Source organism: Pleurodeles waltl, chromosome 7 (genome assembly GCF_031143425.1).
Source record: "Pleurodeles waltl isolate 20211129_DDA chromosome 7, aPleWal1.hap1.20221129, whole genome shotgun sequence".
In the NCBI taxonomy this organism is placed as follows: domain Eukaryota; kingdom Metazoa; phylum Chordata; class Amphibia; order Caudata; family Salamandridae; genus Pleurodeles; species Pleurodeles waltl.
In genome coordinates, this window is record NC_090446.1 from 177979785 (window position 1) to 177998978 (window position 19194).

At 46.9% G+C, this 19194-nt stretch overlaps 1 protein-coding gene across 1 annotated transcript in view; it reads left to right on the plus strand.

Moving 5' to 3' along the window:
• The first annotated feature begins 17724 nt into the window (after positions 1–17724).
• DNTTIP1 (deoxynucleotidyltransferase terminal interacting protein 1) overlaps positions 17725–19194 on the plus strand; it is an 88890-nt gene continuing 87420 nt past the window's right edge. The window contains exon 1 of the mRNA XM_069243497.1: positions 17725–17916. Within this exon, the coding sequence (XP_069099598.1) occupies positions 17830–17916 (87 nt within the window). The 5' untranslated portion in view covers positions 17725–17829. The remainder of the gene's footprint in view (positions 17917–19194) is intronic.

Consider the following 19194-nt stretch of genomic DNA (forward strand, 5'->3'; position numbering starts at 1 on the left):
ATGGCAGATATTGAATGTGGCGTAAAGCAGGTAAGTTTGTTTCAGTCTTGCGTTGCTGGGTTTTAGGTGGTGGGATGTTCTTGAGGTTTGGTCTTTACTCGTCTCTTTCTGTCTCTCTTGTTCACAGGTCGTTCCACTGGGAAGTGCATGTGGAGAGAAGAGAATAACAGCTGTAAGTGACCGTGATTCTAGCATCTCTTTTGTTTCCTTATATGATCTTTGTGGTCCCTGTCTTAGTGTTCTTGACAAGGTTACATTTCTCACATTAGCTCAGGTTAGTACGTACTTTTTCCTTCTATTTCTTAGTCGTCTAATTCCTACTCTTTCTGTCTCTGTATTTTCCTTCCAGCGCTCAACCGTTCCTGTGCTCGGGTTTTTGGCTGGCCCCCTTAGAGGTGACGGTGGTCTATAGTGCCCGAAGCTAAGAGTTTTGTATCCCTCCCTTATCCTTGTTTGTTTCCCTCTCTCTCCCCTTCCCGTTCCCCCCAGTGCTCGTGCATTTATGTTTTCTCAGTGTTTGTCCGTCCCCCTCCCTTCTCCCCGTGTTACCTTTTTCCCCTATTTCGCCTCCCTTCTCACTCCACTCCTTTATCTCTTTTGTACTTGCACTCATTCAGGGACGTAGTCCCACGCACCTGAATGGCCACACTTCTCCTGAAGCGTGGCGGGATGCTGCGTTTCGTCCTCCCAGTCGCCTGGAACAGGGTTGTCTGGAAATCGTCTTCCGGTTCCTCCTCCGATATCCGGACGGTACCGCCGATGCTGGTTTACTGGTGGGCTCTGCTCCTCGTCTTCCTCCGCTGGCTGGTTCTCTGCAGTAGTTGTGTCACCCGCTTCCTCCTTCCAAACTCTGCACCCCGCAAGTGCTGACAGCGGCATATTTGATCTTCTGGTGTCCCGCCACTGCTGATCTACTGACCAATCACGGGCAGAGGGACCAGGAAGCTTCGGAGTAACAGGGGCAGAGGCAGCACAAGTGAGAGCCATGTGCGGGCGAACAGGTTCCAGCCCGTCACATACACCCCTAGAGAGCGGCCTGTCGAGGCGCTCCAAAGCCGGATAATGGGACAGGAAATCCGCGGCCACCATATGTTTCCCCGGCAGATGCTGGAACCGGAAGGAGAAAGGCTGTAAGGAAAGGAACCAGCGGAGAACACGAGAGTTAGTGACCTTATGATGGGTAAGCCAGGTCAGAGGAGCGTGATCAGTAATAAGGGTAAAAGTCCTGGCCGACAGGTAATATCTGAGAGATTCAATCGCCCAATTAATCGCCAAACTTCTCTATAGCTGGATAATTACTTTCCCGCGGTAGAAGTTTCCTGCTGATGTACAATACTGGGTGGAGGGAATCATCATCCTGCGGTTGGGATAACACCGCCCCAAGCCCCACATCAGAGGCATCAGTCAATAATAACAAAAGGCTTACCGAAATCGGGACAACATAGCACAGGTTCAGATGTGAGAGTGGATTTCAGCTGAGCAAAACTACGTATTGCAGTCACAGAGGTGGGTCCAATGGTGTTGGAACAGGTGTTTTTCAGTATATTAGTAAGAGGTTCCGCAATAGTGGAGAAATGAAGAATAAAGCGCAGATAATAGCCAATCAAACCCAGGAAAGCCCTAATGTATTTTTTTCGTTTCGGAAATTCCATGTTAGAGATGGCCTCTACTTTTTCTACTTGTGGGCTAATCCTACCATTCCCCACAATATAGCCCAGATATTTGATACTAGTCTGTCCGAGTTTACATTTGTCAGGATTGGCGGTTAAGTGGGCCTTTCGTAGAGCATGCAATATAGTACCTAGATGTGTCATGTGCTCCTCCCATGTCTTGCTATAGATAACAATGTCATCGAGATAGGCAGCAGCATATTGCTGAAGAGGTCGTAGGATTTCGTCCATGAGCCTTTGGAAGGTGAAGGGGGCCCCATGGAGCCCAAAAGGGAGGACAGTAAAGTGATATAATCCCGAAGGGGTAGCAAATGCTGTTTTTTCTTTGTCATCCCTTCTTAGGGGTATCTGCCAATAGCCCTTCGTGAGATCTAGGGTGGATAGGTATTTGGGTTGGCCTAATCTCTCAATCAGTTCGTCGATTCTAGGCATGGGATAGGCATCAAAATAGGTTAAGTTGTTGACACCCCTATAATCTACACAAAACCGAGTACTGCCATCTGGCTTGGGTACCAATACGACTGGCGAGCACCAAGGGCTGGTTGATGGCTCTATGATACCCGCTGCCAAATGGTTTGGACTTCTTCTTCAATTATCTTTTGCTTTGCTTTAGGGATGCGGTATGGCCGCTGTCGTGAGACAGTATTCGTTTTCAGGCGGATGGGATGTTGTACTAGGGTGGTTCTACCCAGATATTTAGAGAAGACATCTTGATTGTGCTGTACTAAACGGGTTAGTTGGTTGTGATACCCTTTAGTAAGATCAGGATTGCTCCATGGTTGTACCTGGTTGGACCGATCCTGGGGTGTTATCTTGGGATACAGGATGTCGTCAGTAATCTCGGAGTTGATAAAGTGAACCGAATTGTCTCCTGTGGGTTCTAGCCATTTTTAAAGTAGATTGATATGATATATTTGCTCCCTACCACTTCCTTGGGGATTTGCTAGCTTATAGGTGGTGGGGTTGATCTGTGCTATCACTTCAAATGGTCCCTGCCATTTGGCCAATAACTTATTGTCTGTGCTAGGGAGTAAGACTAGAGCTTTGTCTCCTACTGATAAGGTGCGAACAGTACTTCGGGTATCATATCTTTGTTTCTGTTTATCCTGTGCTTCCTGTAGGGCCGTATGGGCTTCTTCCCATACTGTATGAAGATTTTCTCTTAAATACCTGGTATAGGTTAAGAGATCCTTTACTTCCTCTTCTGTGTCCTCCCACTGTTCTGCTAACATATCTAACAGTGTCCATGGCTGTCGACCGAACAACATCTCAAAAGGACTATGGCCTAGGGACGCTTGTACATGGGTACGGATAGCATATAGAACCAATGGTAGTTTCTTCTCCCAGTCCTTCCCAGCCTCCGATATACTTTTTCTGAGTAAGGATTTAATGGTTTTGTTGTATCTTTGTACTAGCCCATCTGTTTGCAGATGATACACTGAGGTACGGATTTGTTTCACCCCCAGTAGTCGACATACTTCCGCCATTAATCTGGACATAAAAGGAGTCCCTTGGTCAGTCAATATCTCTTTCGGGAAACCCACCCTGGAAAAGAACTCTATCATAGCCTGAGAGATAGCTTTAGTGTGTATACTGGGAAGGGGTATGGCCTCGGGATATCGTGTGGCATTGTCTACCAAGACTAGCACATACTGTCTCCCCCGAGTGGAAGGGGTAAGGGGACCGATAAGGTCCATTCCAACCCGGGTAAAAGGAATATCAATAATGGGAAGAGGTTGAAGGGGAACAGGTTTTTGTGGAGAGGGGTTGTACAACTGGCATTTGGGACACTCGGAACAATGCTTACGGATCTCGCCATAAACCCCTGGCCAATAAAATCGTCGAAGGATCGCTTCTTCCGTTTCCTCCCTTCCCAAGTGCCCTTCCCCATTATCCCCATGTGCTAATTGCAACAGTTGTTGACGGTGGCTTCTAGGTACTACTAAGTGTAGGTCATTTCCTCTTGTGGGCGTGGGATTTCTATACAAGAGATTATTACGAATCAAGAATCGGGGACCTACCCCTTGTGCTGCCCCGGACTCGGCCTGCTGCCATGCGTGTTTTAAGGTAGGATCCTCATTTTGATTCTGTCTGAGATCTCCGGTAATTGTGCAAACCTTCCCAATTCCAATAGAACCGTCTTGGGATGGGCAGTTCTGTGTATAGGAACGTCGTTGCTCTCTTTTTTGTCTCCTGCTGAGGGCAATTCGTTCCCGTTTAGGTTCCTCTGAGACCATTCCACTAGGTGCTTCCCTCCACCACTCTCTCAGAAAGTGCTCTTGTCCGGTTTTCTCTAACAAGGAGGAAAAATCCTCATAGTCTGTCCCGAGGATTATATCCTCATCGAGGCTGGAGAGCACCCCTACCCGGAGGGTCTCACTCTGTTCTCTCCATTTCAACTTTATTGTCGCCATGGGGTAAAACCGTTCATCACCATGTACACAGGTAATGAGTCTCTGTATCTTCCTGACCTGGCAATACTAAATCGTCCCTGATCACGCTCTGGCTACATCCAGAATCGATTAGAGCCATCCTTTCTACTTCATTGATGATGAGAGGGAGGGTATATTTAGGTTTCTCCCCTCCAGTCCAGAATACTCTTCCCTTGGTCAGGCCTATCTCCATGGGCTCCTCTGTGTCTTTTTTTTTAGGGCAATGCCGGGCAATATGGCCCCACTCTGAACAGTGATAACACTGGGGACCATGGCTTGTATATCCAGAGGGACCCTGACCAGCTGGTTGTGATCGGTCAGTTCCGGGATTCCCTACAGGTCGCGGTAGATGCATTCTAGGTATGGCTGTTCGGGCCGGAGGTGGAGGGGCCCGACTAACGGTAGCCCGGAAGTCCGAGCCTCTATGATAAGCACAGGCAAGCTCGATGGCTGTTTCATTCGTGAGTCCAGGATGTTGTCGTACCCAGTTCCGGGTGGTAGGTGGTAAAGCATCTAAGTACTGTTCCAAGACTATGATGTCAAACAAGTCTTCTCTTGTGTTCTCTGTGGGATGTAACCACCTCCCGGCTGCATGTTGGACTCTATAATATAAGGTACGGGGGTTCTCCTGATGCTGCCATTTCATTTGTCTAAACCTGGTGCGATAACTCTCACTATCCAAGCCGACTCTTTCTAAAATGGTTTTCTTAAGGTCTTTGTATGGAAGATTACCACTCGGGTTAATAGCTTGATATGTTGTTTATAAATGGCCGGTGAGTAGAGGGGCGATATACTGACCCCATTTTTCCTCTGGCCAGTTAGCAGTGCTGGCCAACCTTTCAAAGTTTGTGAAGAAAGAGTCGGGTCTTCCTGCTCCTGATATCATTGCAACACACTACTCGGTACCGTGGGGTGTATTTTTGTATGAGCGATGGTATCGGTAAGTTTACCCAAAGCTGTCTCATGTACCTGTTGGTTATTGGTCATAATCGTTGCCTGGCTCTTAAGGGCTGTTTGTAGCGCCTCTCGCTCCTCTTTGGCTTCTTTTATTTGTTGTTCCCACATTAACTGGAGATGCCGTTGCCCTTCTGCCAACTGAGCGATTACGTCTGCCATTGTTGCCTTTTCTTCCATGGTGGTGGTGTTTCCACAAATCCCACTTCTGACACCACTTGTAACCGTGTGGGTGTGGAGGAATTACTCCAGACTGCGTTATTCTTAAAAACAAAGGAATTTTATTGCAGATATTGAATGTGGCGTAAAGCAGGTAAGTTTGTTTCAGTCTTGCGTTGCTGGGTTTTAGGTGGTGGGATGTTCTTGAGGTTTGGTCTTTACTCGTCTCTTTCTGTCTCTCTTGTTCACAGGTCGTTCCCCCGGGAAGCGCATGTGGAGAGAAGAGAATAACAGCTGTAAGTGACCGTGATTCTAGTATCTCTTTTGTTTCCTTACGATCTTTGTGGTCCCTGTCTAACTGTTCTTGACAAGGTTACATTTCTCACATTAGCTCAGGTTAGTACGTACTTTTTCCTTCTGTTTCTTAGTGGTCTAATTCCTACTCTTTCTGTCTTTGTATTTTCCTTCCAGCGCTCAACCGTTCCTGTGCTCGGGTTTATGGCTGGCCCCCTTAGAGGTGACGGTGGTCTATAGTGCCCGAAGGTAAGAGTTTTGTATCTCTCCCTTGTCCTTGTTCGTTTCCCTCTCTCTCCCCTTCCCGTTCCCCCCAGTGCTCGTGCATTTATGTTTTCTCGGTGTTTGTCCGTCCCCCTCCCTTCTCCCCGTGTTACCTTTTTCCCCCTTTCCCCTCCCTTCTCACTACACTCCTTTATCTCTTTTGTACTTGCACTCATTCAGGGACGTAGTCCCACGCACCTGAATGGCCACGCTTCTCCTGAAGCATGGCGGGATGCTGTGTTTCGTCCTCCCGGTCGCCTGGAACAGGGTTGTCTGGAAATCGTCTTCCGGTTCATCCTCCGATATCCGGACGGTACCGCCGATGCTGGTTCACCGGTGGGCTCCACTGCTCATCTTCCTCCGCTGGCTGGTTCTCGGCAGTAGTTGTGTCACCTGCTTCCTCCTTCCAAACTCTGCACCCCGCAAGTGCTGACAGTGGCATATTTGACCTTCTGCTGTCCTGCCACTGCTGATCTACTGACCAATCACGGGCAGAGGGACCAGGAAGCTTCGGAGTAGCAGTGGAAGCCCAAGTGAGAGCCATGTGCGGGCGAACAGGTTCCAGCCTGTCACACTGCTTCCGGTCCGTTACTACAGAAATTGGCGATGAGTGAAGAGGACAGCCCCCTCACCGCCCTCCTGGTCCGCTGGGATTGCACCTGCTTCTTCTTCGCGTCTCTCGAATCTCGGGACACCGGGAATAACTTTTGTTTGGGAGTCTACAGCCGATGCCGGATCCTGGTAGGTGCTGCTATCCTGTGCCATCCGCAATCCGTAATAAGAGTCACATCCAGGTCTGTTGGGTGCGTCTCGTGCACCATCCAGGGCTGTTGGGCACATCTGGTGCGACATCCAGGGCACGAGATCCGGCGCGTGCAGTGGCTGCATCCAAGGCTGTTGGGTGCGTCTTGTGCGGCATCCAGGGCACAAGAATCTGGAGCGCGCTGTGGTAAAGACCACGCACTTGAAGAAGACTAACGGCACGCATGGCATCTTGCGTGTTGACGCTACGCCCTTTTCCTGAATTTTAGAGGAAAGAACCTTAAGAACAACACGCTCTGTCAAGGGATTAGAAGAAAGGCTCTCTAGTGTTTTCCTTGGCGTTTGAATGATCAGACTCTTTCAATTATCGTATCTTGGTTCATAGTAAGTGGAACGGCTTAATAGAGCAGCAGTTTAAAAAAATTAATTAAAAAAAAACAAAAAAGAAAAACTGAATATACACTTTGAATACACGATTTATGGTTTATTCATCCTTCTGTGTGACAATGTCTACTCTGAATTTACATGCACCTCAACCATTTCTTTTGGCAAAAGGGGAGCCTGTCATGAGGTGGCAAGATTGGAGAGAATATTTCTGCAATTACATTGACACTTTCGAAGAAGAAGAATTTTCTGCGGAAAAAAAAAGAAAATTTTATTGCATTGCATTGGACCTGGAGATTTGAAACTGTACAATAAGATGGAAAAAAAAACTAGGAGCGATGCTGATAGTGGGGACGTATTTACACAAGCGTTAGAGGATTTAGACGCTCATTTCTTACTGACGGTTTGCGTAGCAGTGGACAGATTCACATTTTTTCAAAGGAAACAGTCTAAATCTGAATTTGTTGAAGAGTAGGTGTAGGCTCTTAGGAACTTAGCTAAAAAGTGCAGATTTGGAGGATTACAAGAAGAACTCATCCGTGATCAAATTGTGATGCATACCAGTAATCCTAACATTCAAGATAAATTGTGGGTAAATGGGGAAGGAAGTTATAGCGCTAGTTAAAAAATCGGAACTTACTGGTATATGCGTCAAAGCCGTGGAAGAGGATATGGAAGATATTAAACAAGTTTTGATCACTAAGGAAAAATCTAGTTGCAAAAACGACATGAAGAGTGTGCGCTATAAGCAGAAGGAACAACGAGATCAACATAATCAACAACAAGATCAGCATAATATTAAAAAATGTTATAGGTATGGAAGTTCTGACGATTTTGCTGATAATAAGAAGTGTCCAGCTAAAAATCAGAAATGTTCATTATGTGGTCGCATTGGGCATTTTGCAAGAGTTTGCAAAAGTTCTAAAAAAGGAAATATTAAGTTTATCAAAGAAGAGAATGATTTGGACTGTCATGATGATAAGGACAATGAGAATGGAGTCTTTTGCATAGAATAGGATTTACTGGATATTGAGCAAGGATTGAATAGAAAACTTGTATGCGAGCTGAGCGTGGGTGATATAGCAGTCAAAGTAACAGTTGATTCTGGTTCGCCTTTCTCCATAATTGAAAAACAAATTTGGATAGAAAAATTCAAAGAAACCTATGGAGACATACTAGATAGAACAGATGTGAAAGCAAAAAGTTATGCTGGGGAGAGAATTTATTTTGTAGGGTACAAAAACATGGAATTCGAATTCAAAGGAAAAAGGGCAATGTTCAAATTTTATATATCAGAAAAAGGTCCTTCAGTTTTGGGGTGGGTAGATCAAGGAAGATTAGGTATAATTCTGAACCCAAATAGTTTTGAGCCAGTGCTATCAACGGATAGTAATGTTGATAATGATGAAATTGTACACAAATATTCCAATGTGTTTTCAGGGAAAGTGGATTGTTTGAACGATTTTAGTCATAAGATAGTGTTGAGAAGTGGTGTCAAACCAGTGGTTCACAAAGTTCGATACGTACCCTTCTCTGTCACAGATGAAGTTTTAAGCGAACTTAAGCGACTCACGAATGAGGGCATAATAGAGCGTGTAGAATCAGCGGAATGGATTTCTCTTCTGGTTGTGGTTAAACGTACGAATGGTAAGATCAGATTGTGTGTTGACTTGTGAAGCTTGAATGAGAGTATAATGGTTGATCAGTACCCCTTACCGAAGATAAATGAAATGTTTGCATACACGAAAGGTATACGTTGGTTTTCTACTCTTGATTTAAAATCAGCATATCACCAAATTAAGCTAGATTCGGGTAGCAAGAAATTAACAACGTTCATAACACCATTTGGTTGTTATCAATTCACGAGGGTACCTTTCGGGCTAGCTTCTGCCGCTGCGATGTTCCAGAGAATAATGAGTGACTTATTATTAGGTATTAATGGTGTCATGTTCTTTCAAGACGATGTTTTGATAATGGGGAAGACAAAGGAAGAACATGATGAGCGGTTACATCGGGTATTGGATGTGTTTGAAATGAAAGGTTTGACTGTAGAGTTTGGGAAATGCAAAATTGCTAGCAGAAGCGTTAAATACCTTGGTCATGAAATTAGTGAGGATGGTATAAAACCAAAGGAAGAATTAGTGAAAGCTATCATGATGGCACCTGTTCCACACAATAAGGACGAAGTCCGTGCTTTTTTGGGTCTGGTGGAGTTTATTTCGAAATTCATAAAGAATTTTTCTGAAAAAACATTTGCCATAAGACAACTACTGAAGACCAGAGTTAAATTTGTTTGGTTCAGGGATTGTCAGGAGGAATTTGATAAACTGAAAGTTGAGATTAGTAAGGCTCCTTTCCTGAAAGGTTTTGATCCTTTAAGTAAAATTTTTATCACAACGGATGCCAGCGCAAAAGGATTAGGGGCTGTTTTATCACAAAAAAATGATGAGAATGAAGAATGGATTGTTGGCTTTGTTTCCAGATCATTATTTGATGCGGAGATTAAACATTCAGTGATACAAAAAGAGATGTTAGCGTGTTCTTGGGCTTTGGTACATTTCAGGCAATACATATGGGGACTCAAGGTGATTGTAAGAACCGATCACAAGCCTTTGACGAAAGTTCTTACCAGCAAAGGGTTACAAAACGCTTCTCTGAGACTAGCCAGAATGTCTGTGAAACTATTGGATTTCAACTACGAAGTACAACACATACCTGGTACAAAGAATAGGGTTGCTGATTTTTTAAGTCGGCTACCATTACCTTTTGATTCTAGGAAGGATAGTGATGAGAAGGTTGTGGAGGATGAAAAAGTTGCATTGCTATTTGATGAAGGTCAGGATGGAGTCAACATAGATGAATGGAAAAGGGGCATGGAGACTGACAAAGAATTACAGAAAGTATTGACTTATGTCTGTTGTGGGTGGCCGAACAAAAAAATTCTCAGTGAAATAGAACAACGTTTTTGGGAAGTTCGTAATGAGCTTAGTGAAGAGCAAAACATTCTCTTGATGTGCGGCAGGTTTGTTCCACCAAAGTTGCCACGTACGAAAATATTGAGAGTGTGCCATGAAGGGCATTTAGGTATTACCAAGGCAAGAGTGAAGAACACGTACAGGTGGCCTGGTTTGGATGTTGAGGTGGAGAGATTAGTAAGAGAGTGTGTCATGTGTGAGAATGCAGATAAAACACGGAAGATTTTCAACCCGCCGTTGTTTCCTATTCCTTGCCCAAATATGCCATGGGAAAAAATAGGTATTGATATCATGGGACCGGTTGAAAAGAAACAGGGTGAAAAGAAATTCATTATTGTGGCAATGGATCACTTTTCTAAATGGCCGGAAGTGAAAATCACTGACAACGTGCAGAGTGAGGATGTCGTGAGGTTTCTGGATAAGTTGTTTCTTAAGGAGGGGCTACCGAGATGTGTGATTTCTAATAACGCCCTCAATTTATTGTTGATACTTTCAAAAAATTCCTGCAAAGGAATGGAATCTTTCACAAATTAACTTCTGTATATCATCCAGAAGGTAATGGTTTAGTTGAGCGGTTTAACCGTGTAATCAAGAGCACATTGCAATTGGCAGCTAGTAGCGGTTTAAATTGGGAAAAAGAAGTATTCAAAATGATTTGGGCGTACAGGATAACACCCAGTAGTAGTACAGGTAAAAGTCCATTTGTTATTATGAGAGGTAGGGAACCCGTGAGTGAGGAGTGTGCATGGATTCGGGAAGGAAAAGTTTCTAAATGGTCATTGGAAAATGTTAAAAAAAATATATAGGAGGCAAAAAAAATGTATACGTTAAATTATGATCGGAAACAGAATGTGAAAATTGGTCCCGTGAAGGTTGGAGACTGGGTAAAAGTTAAAAAAAAGTTGTAAAGTACGTAAGGGAGAAAGTAGGTTTAGTGAACCTTTGAAAGTTAGTGAGTTATTTTGTAATTCGGCGCGATTAAGTGATGGGAAGGTGTGGCATCTAAGCTGCATGGCTAAATGTAAGAATGTGTGTGATAAGGACAGTTTAAAGAATTATGACTGGATGGATGATGTGTGTGATGGAAATAGCATTGGAGGGGAAGTGGGAAGTCGAGAAATAAGAGATGAGAATGAGCAAGAATTGAGAATTAATATAAGGATACTAATTCTGGAGGTAGGATGGGAAGGTTTGGAAGTAATTTCAGAACACCAATGAAATTGAGAGATTTTGTACATTAGTAACGTCCATATAAAGTGAATTTATAATTTGTGTTGCGAATTGTTATTGCAAAATGTTTTACCACTAGTAGATTTACTGTGTTTGTATATTATTTAAAAAAAAAGAAATCAGAGGGAAGATGTGTAATGATGGGTTGAATTGGAATGTAATGAGAAAGGTTTGAAATGGAACACTGGGGGTTGGCAGTTGAAGCTGGGACCGGGACGAGACGTTTCGTAGTGTGCGGGGCTTACTATGTTATGAAATAAATACTTCGAAATGTACCTGCTTCCGGTCCGTCACTACAGTTATCAGTGTTGCTGGGTGGACCAGTCCTCCTGATGGCGCTAGAGCACTGGAGGCTGTGGTATTCCTCGCACCAGAGATCTGTCCTGCTGCAGTTCCTGGAAAACGTGCCCCAGATCAGCCTGAGGCAAGTGATCACAAAAGTACTTTAAACAAATCAGGCAGAACGGTGGGTTAGTGTGCTGGCTGCAGAAATCTGCGTGCAACCTACAAGGAGAGCTGTTGTAATCCTGGTGGGGCTAACTCAGCCTGTCATTGTTCAACGTTACTAAAATTTGTATTCTTGGGTAATAGTGATGCCAGCTATTTAGAATGCTGCAAAGACTATCAAAAGGACGAGGCTACCATACAATGCTAACAAAATTGTGGGCTTACATAGCGCATAGGTGGGCTTGCCTATTGCTAACCATTGGTTGTTTTTATTATCACCTTTTTTGTCTGCTTCTTATTGGATGGCTTGCCTTGTCCATCTCAAGCATTGTCAAATCCAATAGGTCTCGCCTTTGGAAGCTGTGCAGTATCACCAAAAAGCAAGATGCTTTTTGCTAAAGCTGTGCTCCATTTGCAATTAAAAAAAAAAAAGTGACCTGACATGACACAAGCATAGTGCATATTCTGCAAGAGCTACTAACACCTGCAACACTAAGTAGATGCACATATATGTGATGACGTATGGCTGTACATGCACCACCATGCTCAGGCATGCAAAAACAGATTTGTGCTCGGGAATGAGCAAGAGCCCAGGAAGTGGCCAGGCCAAGGAGCAGCTGCTCGGGCACTTTGTATCAGTTTCTTTAAGAGGGTTATGTGCTCTTGTTCATATATTTTAGTTCGCCAAAACATTTTTCTTCATTATTACGCATGAAAGAGCTTTCAAATACGTAACTTCATAATACAGTGCAGTGTGTGTAAGGAGCCTCCTGGGCGCTACTCTTTGCACTGCCCCACTCTGTGACGAAGTATGTCCGGAGTAAGGGGCTTGAGAATAAACGGAGGCGGGGCACGCAGGGCTCTTTAGCGCTCGAACTACATAGCGAGCAGGTGTGTGTTTATTGCAGCGCAAGCGACACGCGGGCGGCAGCCCGTGAATTTATATCGGCCTCCGCCCTTTACATTTAGCAACGAGGCAGTGCCCATGCGCTGCACTCGCCTGCACCCATTCCACTGGAACAGTATTTTTCTCTTTCATTCTTCACGGCCCCAGTGCCCTTGGGGCCCGGTGCAGGAACCAGGCCGGCGGGCCTCAAGAGATCTCGAGGCCCTCCACAACGCGTGCGTCTGGCTCATTATTCTGGGTGTCCTAGCTGCTTCTCCCTGGAAGAGACTGGAGGACACTCCTCCCCACGGCCCAGCAAAATGTGAGTCTGCCCCCCCTCCTCTCAGTCTGTCTGTCACCATGTGCTGGAGTGCGAGGACCAGTAGCTGCCCCTCCCACTGCCAGCCCTGCAGGGGTGTCTGACCAGAGGCTGCTGTGCTGTCGGGGGCAGACTGCGCTGGAGCAAGACATCAAGGCTGCCACCCCCATTCAGTGGACTATAGGTGGGGCGCCTACGCTGCCCACGGAGCTTCATCCCTCAGGAGGAGTGAAGAAGGTATCCTTACTCTCGTCTCTCCACTCCTCATCCACACCAGGCGCACAAAAGGAACAGCAGCTAATTCCCAAGTGTGGTCATGAGCTCCCTGCCAGATGCCAACACCCACCGCCCAGTCCACCAGCACAGATCCTACTCATCTGTCACAGCACTGCTACCATTCAGCCAGCTGACGGACCCCACCACAGCCACGCCCTGATGGCGCCATTGGTTTGGAAGGCTACAACACTACTTCCGAGCCACGCGTGAGACAGATGGCGGGGTGCAACGGTCTCTGATGCTGCACTTCAGGGGAGATGAGCTCTATGATCTGTTCGAAATGCTGCCGGACACTGGGGATGACGACGACTTCGACACGGCGGTAGAAGCACTCAACAAGTACTTTGACCCACAGCTCAACCCTGATTATTAAAAATTCAAGTTGCAGCAAGCCCGAATCGGTGGACATGTTCTACGGCCATCTGCGCAAGCTGGCAAGCACCTTCATGGGCATCAATCAATACGAAGAAATCCGGTCACAGATAATCCAGGGATGTCGCTCCTCAGCGCTGAGAAAGCTGATCCTACAACAGCCAGGTATCTCGCTTGACGACATCCTCATCCTAGCGTGATCGCATGAACTATCCAGCAGCCGCGCCGAAGACATGACTGCCGCCCTGGCACGGTCATCCATCGCTCCACGCTCAGCCAAACTGGACCCCAGAAAAGAAGACCAAGTGGCTGCCGTCTCCCATCGCCAAAGCTCGCCCCGTAGGGCTCAGCAGGCCCGGATGGAGGAAAAGGGGTGCGGCAATCGCGCCGGTGAACACCGCACACCAGGTGCGTGCCCGGAAAAAGGCAAGAACTGCTCCAGATGCGGCATACCCAACCACTTTGCCAAGGTCTGCCGAGGTGGGCAACCTCGTACTGGAACTACTCCCGCGCGAAGGGCCATGATAAAGCAGTTGCCGTTAGATGACGAACCAGCGCCAAGCGCGGCAGCGGTGGACCGACGCCCGGACACCACCCAGTATGTCAATGAGGACGAAGAGGAAATATTTGTGGTCTCTTTTGCTGACAAACGGGATCAGAGGCGGCGGCCTCCTCCCATGTGCACCATAACAGTCAACAACACGCCGATATCAGCACTCATTGACACCGGAGCATCGGTCAATGTTATGGACGTTGAGCAATACAACAAACTATCTCCTCCAACAGAGCTTAAACCGCGCCGCACCAAGATATACGTGTATGGTGGTGTGGAGCCGCTTCCACTCAGAGGAGCAATAGAAGTCACGGTCAGTAGCGACGGACATGCCACGCAAGCAAAATTCCACGTGGCAGAAGGGAAGAAGGGCACACTCCTAGGGTGTCACACGGCAGAAGATCTGGAGCTTGTGTTCTTCGCCCACCAGGTGCACGATTCACACGCAGAAGCGGTGCTAGAAGAATTCCCAGACCTCTTCCGTGGACTGGGGAAGCTGAAAGGCAAGCAGTTTCACTTACATGTGGACCCAGCTGGTCACCCCATGGCCTTGAGACATCGCAGGGTGCCGTTTCACCTGAGGCCTCAGGTAGAACAAGAACTGAGGACCCTTGAAGAGCTAGGGGTAATAGAGAAAGTGAGTGGGCCCACGCCATGGGTTTCACCTCTGGTCATCGCCCCAAAACCCAAACAGCCCGGAGCCATTTGTCTCTGTGTGGACATGAGCCTCCCCAACAGTGCCATCAAACGGGAGCGCCACATCACACCCACTATGGACGACATCATAGCGGACTTGAACGGAGCACAATGGTTCTCCAAGCTAGATTTGAACTCAGGATACCACCAACTAGAGCTAACCCCGGAGATCCGCAATATTACCACTTTTTCGACACACGTGGGGCTCTGCCGGTACAGACGTTTAAGCTTTAGAGTATCATCAGCGGCCGAGATTTTCCAGAACGCCATCCGAGAGGCTCTGTCCGGCCTGGCAGGCGTTATCAATTTAAGCGAAGACATTTTGATTTTCTCCAGCTCTCTGGAAGACCATCATAAGCACCTGCGAGACACTCTCCGACAACTGTCAGAGGCGTGGCAAACGGCGAATAGAAAAAAATGTGCCTTCTATCACAACTCCGTTGATTTTTTTTACTACATTGTCTCGAGGGAGGGGCTGAGAGTCGACCCCAAGAAGGTGGAAGCCATAAGAGAAGCGTCAATACCCTGCAACGCCACAGAGGTCAGGAGCTTCCTCGGGATGGCGACATACTGCGGGAGGTTTATCTCCAATCTTGCCACGCTCTCCGATCCCCTCTGGCGACTCACGAAGACCAACATTCCGTGGGAGTGGGGTCCGGAAGAGGACAAAGCTTTCCGGGCCGTGAAAGCAGCCCTACTAGACACGGCAGTGATGGCTTATTTTCACCCACAGAGGAGAACTGAAGTGGTAGTAGATGCCAGCCCCGTTGGACTAGGAGCAGTGCTGCTGCAGGAACAGAGGCACCAGCAGTGGATGCCGGACGCCTACGCCAGCCGAACCCTCCTTAACACGGAAGCTCGGTATGCACAAATCGAGAGAGAGGCGTTAGCCATTAGGTGGGCCTGTCAGCAGTTCCACTTATATCTCTGCAGAAACAAGTTCAGAGTTGTAACCGATCACAAGCTGTTGGTATCCCTCTTCGCAGGCTCCGCCAGGCTTGCTCCTCCACGCATCGAGAGGTGGGCTGTTCTTCTGCAGTCGTATCAGTTCCAAGTTGTCTACCGCCCCGGAGTTAACAATCCCGCAGACTATCTGTCGCGACATGCTTTGCCACCGTGCTCGGAGGAACAATCAGATGAAGAGGACGAGCGGGTAGAGAGTTTCGTAAGCATGATAGTGGACATGGCCTGCCCTACGGCTCTCACGGTGGGCGAAATTGCCGACGCCTCAGCTGGAGACGCCCTCATAAGCCGGGCGAAGGAGGCCCTACACACTCGCTCCTCGAAACGTTTCCTGGACAAACAATCTGTGTCTGACACAGATATGAGGAGAGCGATGCAACAACTGTGGAAAGTGAGGCTGGAGCTCTCGGTGAGTCCCGAGGGCCTTCTCCTAAGAGGGCAATGGTTGGTGATACCCCGCAGCCTACAAAGTCGAGTGGTGGATCTGGCGCACCAAGGCCATCAAGGAACCGCTAAGACGAAGGCGCGCCTGCGAAGCAAGGTGTGGTTCCCAGGAATGGACACCATGGTGGACGATGTGATAGGCAAGTGTCATCCATGTGCCATCACCGCTCAGGAAAATGTCCCTGCCCCTGTCGTGACGGAGCCACCCAGCACTCATCCCTGGTCCAGAATCAGCCTCGATGTTGGCAGTTTCCTGGATGGACGTCTGACGGCTGTGATGATCGACACGTGTACACGGTTCCCTGTGGTAGAATTGGTGGTGTTGACGGCGTTCAAACACGTCCGCCCTGTTCTGGAGAAGACATTCGCTTTGTTGGGTTTGCCGGACGAGATACGAACTGATAATGGACCCCTTTTCCATGTTCAGGAGTTCCATGATTACTGGCCATAACGCATAGAAGGATCACCCCGCAATGGCCTCAGGCGAATGGAGACGTTGAGCGTTTCATGAGGACATTGAATTGCGCCCTGCAAATAGGAGTGAGCCAACAAGTAAACCCCGAGCTTTGCCTCCACACCTTCCTGAGGGCCTACAGTCAAACCCCCCACAGCACCACGAGGTGTGCCCCAGCGACTTTGCTTTTAAGCTCGCCACCCAGAGACTGTGTACCAGCGGGTAGAGGCTGGCATCCTGCTGCTTTGGACATATCCAGGACGCAGGAGAAAAGAGAAATGACTAACGCTAAGGCCAGCACTAACAGAAGGGTGAAGCGCCCTGACCTGCAAGTCGGAGATACGGTCATTCTGAAGGACCGCTACCCAGGATGAAAGTTTTGCACCCCGTTCAAGCCCGATGTTTGGAGAGTGGAGAGCGTTGTAGGGACCATGGTGACCGCTGCGAGAGGAGGACGGCAGGTGACAAGGAACGTATTGTGGTTCCGGAAGGTGGTGCTTTCGGTGATTTGTATTAGGGGATATTAAGGAGCCTCCCGGGCATTACTCTGCGCACTGCCCCACGAAGTACGTCCGGAGTAAGGGGCTTGAGAATAAACGGAGGCGGGGCCCACAGGGCTCTTTAGCGCTCGAACTACATAGCAAACAGGTGTGTGTTTATTGCAGCTCAAGCGACACGCAGGCGCCAGGCCCTGAATTTATACCGGCCTGCACCCTTTACAGTGTGCTCAAATATTTTATTTCACCAAAACCTTTTTCTTCATTATTGCACATGAAAACGATTTCAAATATGTGAGCTCAGATGCAGCGCAGGCTGGGTCATAGCGCTTTTATGCATGACTTATAGCCATGCTGAAGAGCAGCCATGCTGCTGTTCAACTTGGCTCAAATATATTGACCGTGATAACGCCATTTATGGGTCTCGGATTGCTGAGACCTATGGGATTTGCCAATGCTTGTTATTAAGGCAAGTGGCCGAGTGCTGGCGCCTCTTGTCATTTTCTCCAGCTCTTGTTGATTGGAACTGGACGCGGAGATTCTGAAACCTCTTCTGACTTTGAGCATGGCGCTCTCTTCTGGCAAATACTATTAACTACATTAGACCTGCTTAATTCCGAAGAGGAGTTCTCTCGCCCTGAGAGATGGCTAGTCCCTTTTCTATCTTCATAATTTATATCCGTGCAGCGTCGCCCTATAATGACGTAACTGCTGTCTTTTGCAAAGATGCATTTGCAGACTAAATTGTAGTTCTATAGTTCTTTCACCACACCGGTCGAAATTTCATACAGCAGCAGCATGGGGACCACCAGAGACGAAGAGCAAGAACAGGATAGCCGTGAAGAGGAGGCAGGGGCTGAGGAGAATGGGCACGGACAGCCCGCGGTGAGAAAACCAGCAGCCGGTCTTGAGGCTAGTGTGTGAATGGATAAGATAAAAGTGAGAACACAGTGAGAACACAGTGAGAAACAGTGCTGGTGTGTTGAGAAGTTGTAGTGGGGTGGGCAGGAAACAGTATGGGTGGAAGATAGAGCAGGGAGTGAGAGAGGGACGAGAGAAGAGGGAGCAGCCGTTAACTTTACGTAGATGAGATTGGCGTAATAACGAGAAGGAGCAACTTCGAGGTGTTGAGTGAAATATATGAAATAAGTAAATGATGTTAGAATATAGTTGAAAGCCGGCAAAGGTGACGAGGGGATAGTGAAAGGAGAAACTGATGACAAGGTGTGATAGGAAAACGTAAGGGAAAGTTAAAGAAGACTAAAAGAATTAGGAGAATGACGAAAAGAGAAATAGCGAAGCAAAATCAGGCAATTGGGGTCATTGAAGCTTACTGGAAAGGACGAGCGAAAATTGAGGTGTTTAGGGAGATAAAAAGGTAAACCAGACGACGCAGAAAGAAGAGAGAAGAAGTGAGATGACGCAAAAAGCAGAGCAGGGAGAAAGTATGTTTTGGAATGGGAAGATTAGTGGAAAAGATGAAAAAGACAATTTAGTCAAAAGGGGATGGATGGCTGTTGGTGAAAGCCAGGTAGACAGTGTTAGCGCGCCTGGTCCTTCGTAAGTAAACTTACAAGGGAACCCGTATAAATCGATTAACTTTTTGAATCGCATGGAGAATCCTAGTCATGCAGTGACTACTGAATCGATAGCTAATATCAATAATCAAGAAACAATCTATGGAAGGAGCTTAGAACCATCTACTCATGAATAACCACAACTCAGTAATGAGTTAAACAGTTTTATTTCCATACTGATTACAATTCTAAATCATTGGTTAGTTCAATCTTTATTCAATCCACTCAGTTTATTAATTCATTATTAGAAAAACACCATCACTTGAAGGAAACATATGCGACAATGCAATTTCATAAACTAAGAATACCAGCATTAATAGCGAAGTTCAACAAATAAGTTTGTCAGTCATTTTTCACTGTCAACGTCACCCTTAACAGCCTACCTAACCAAGATTAGCATCAGCATGTGGGTCTTCATGCGAAAAACCTTTAGAGCAGACATTAATTTGGAAAAATCTATCTAAAGGAGAATTTCTATAATCAGCGCAGTTGGTACCTAGAAGGAAAGGCATAAAAATCGTCAGTCACATTTTCATAGCTACCTATCCAGGATGGATCAGCAACAAGTCAGTCTTCGTCTTCAGGT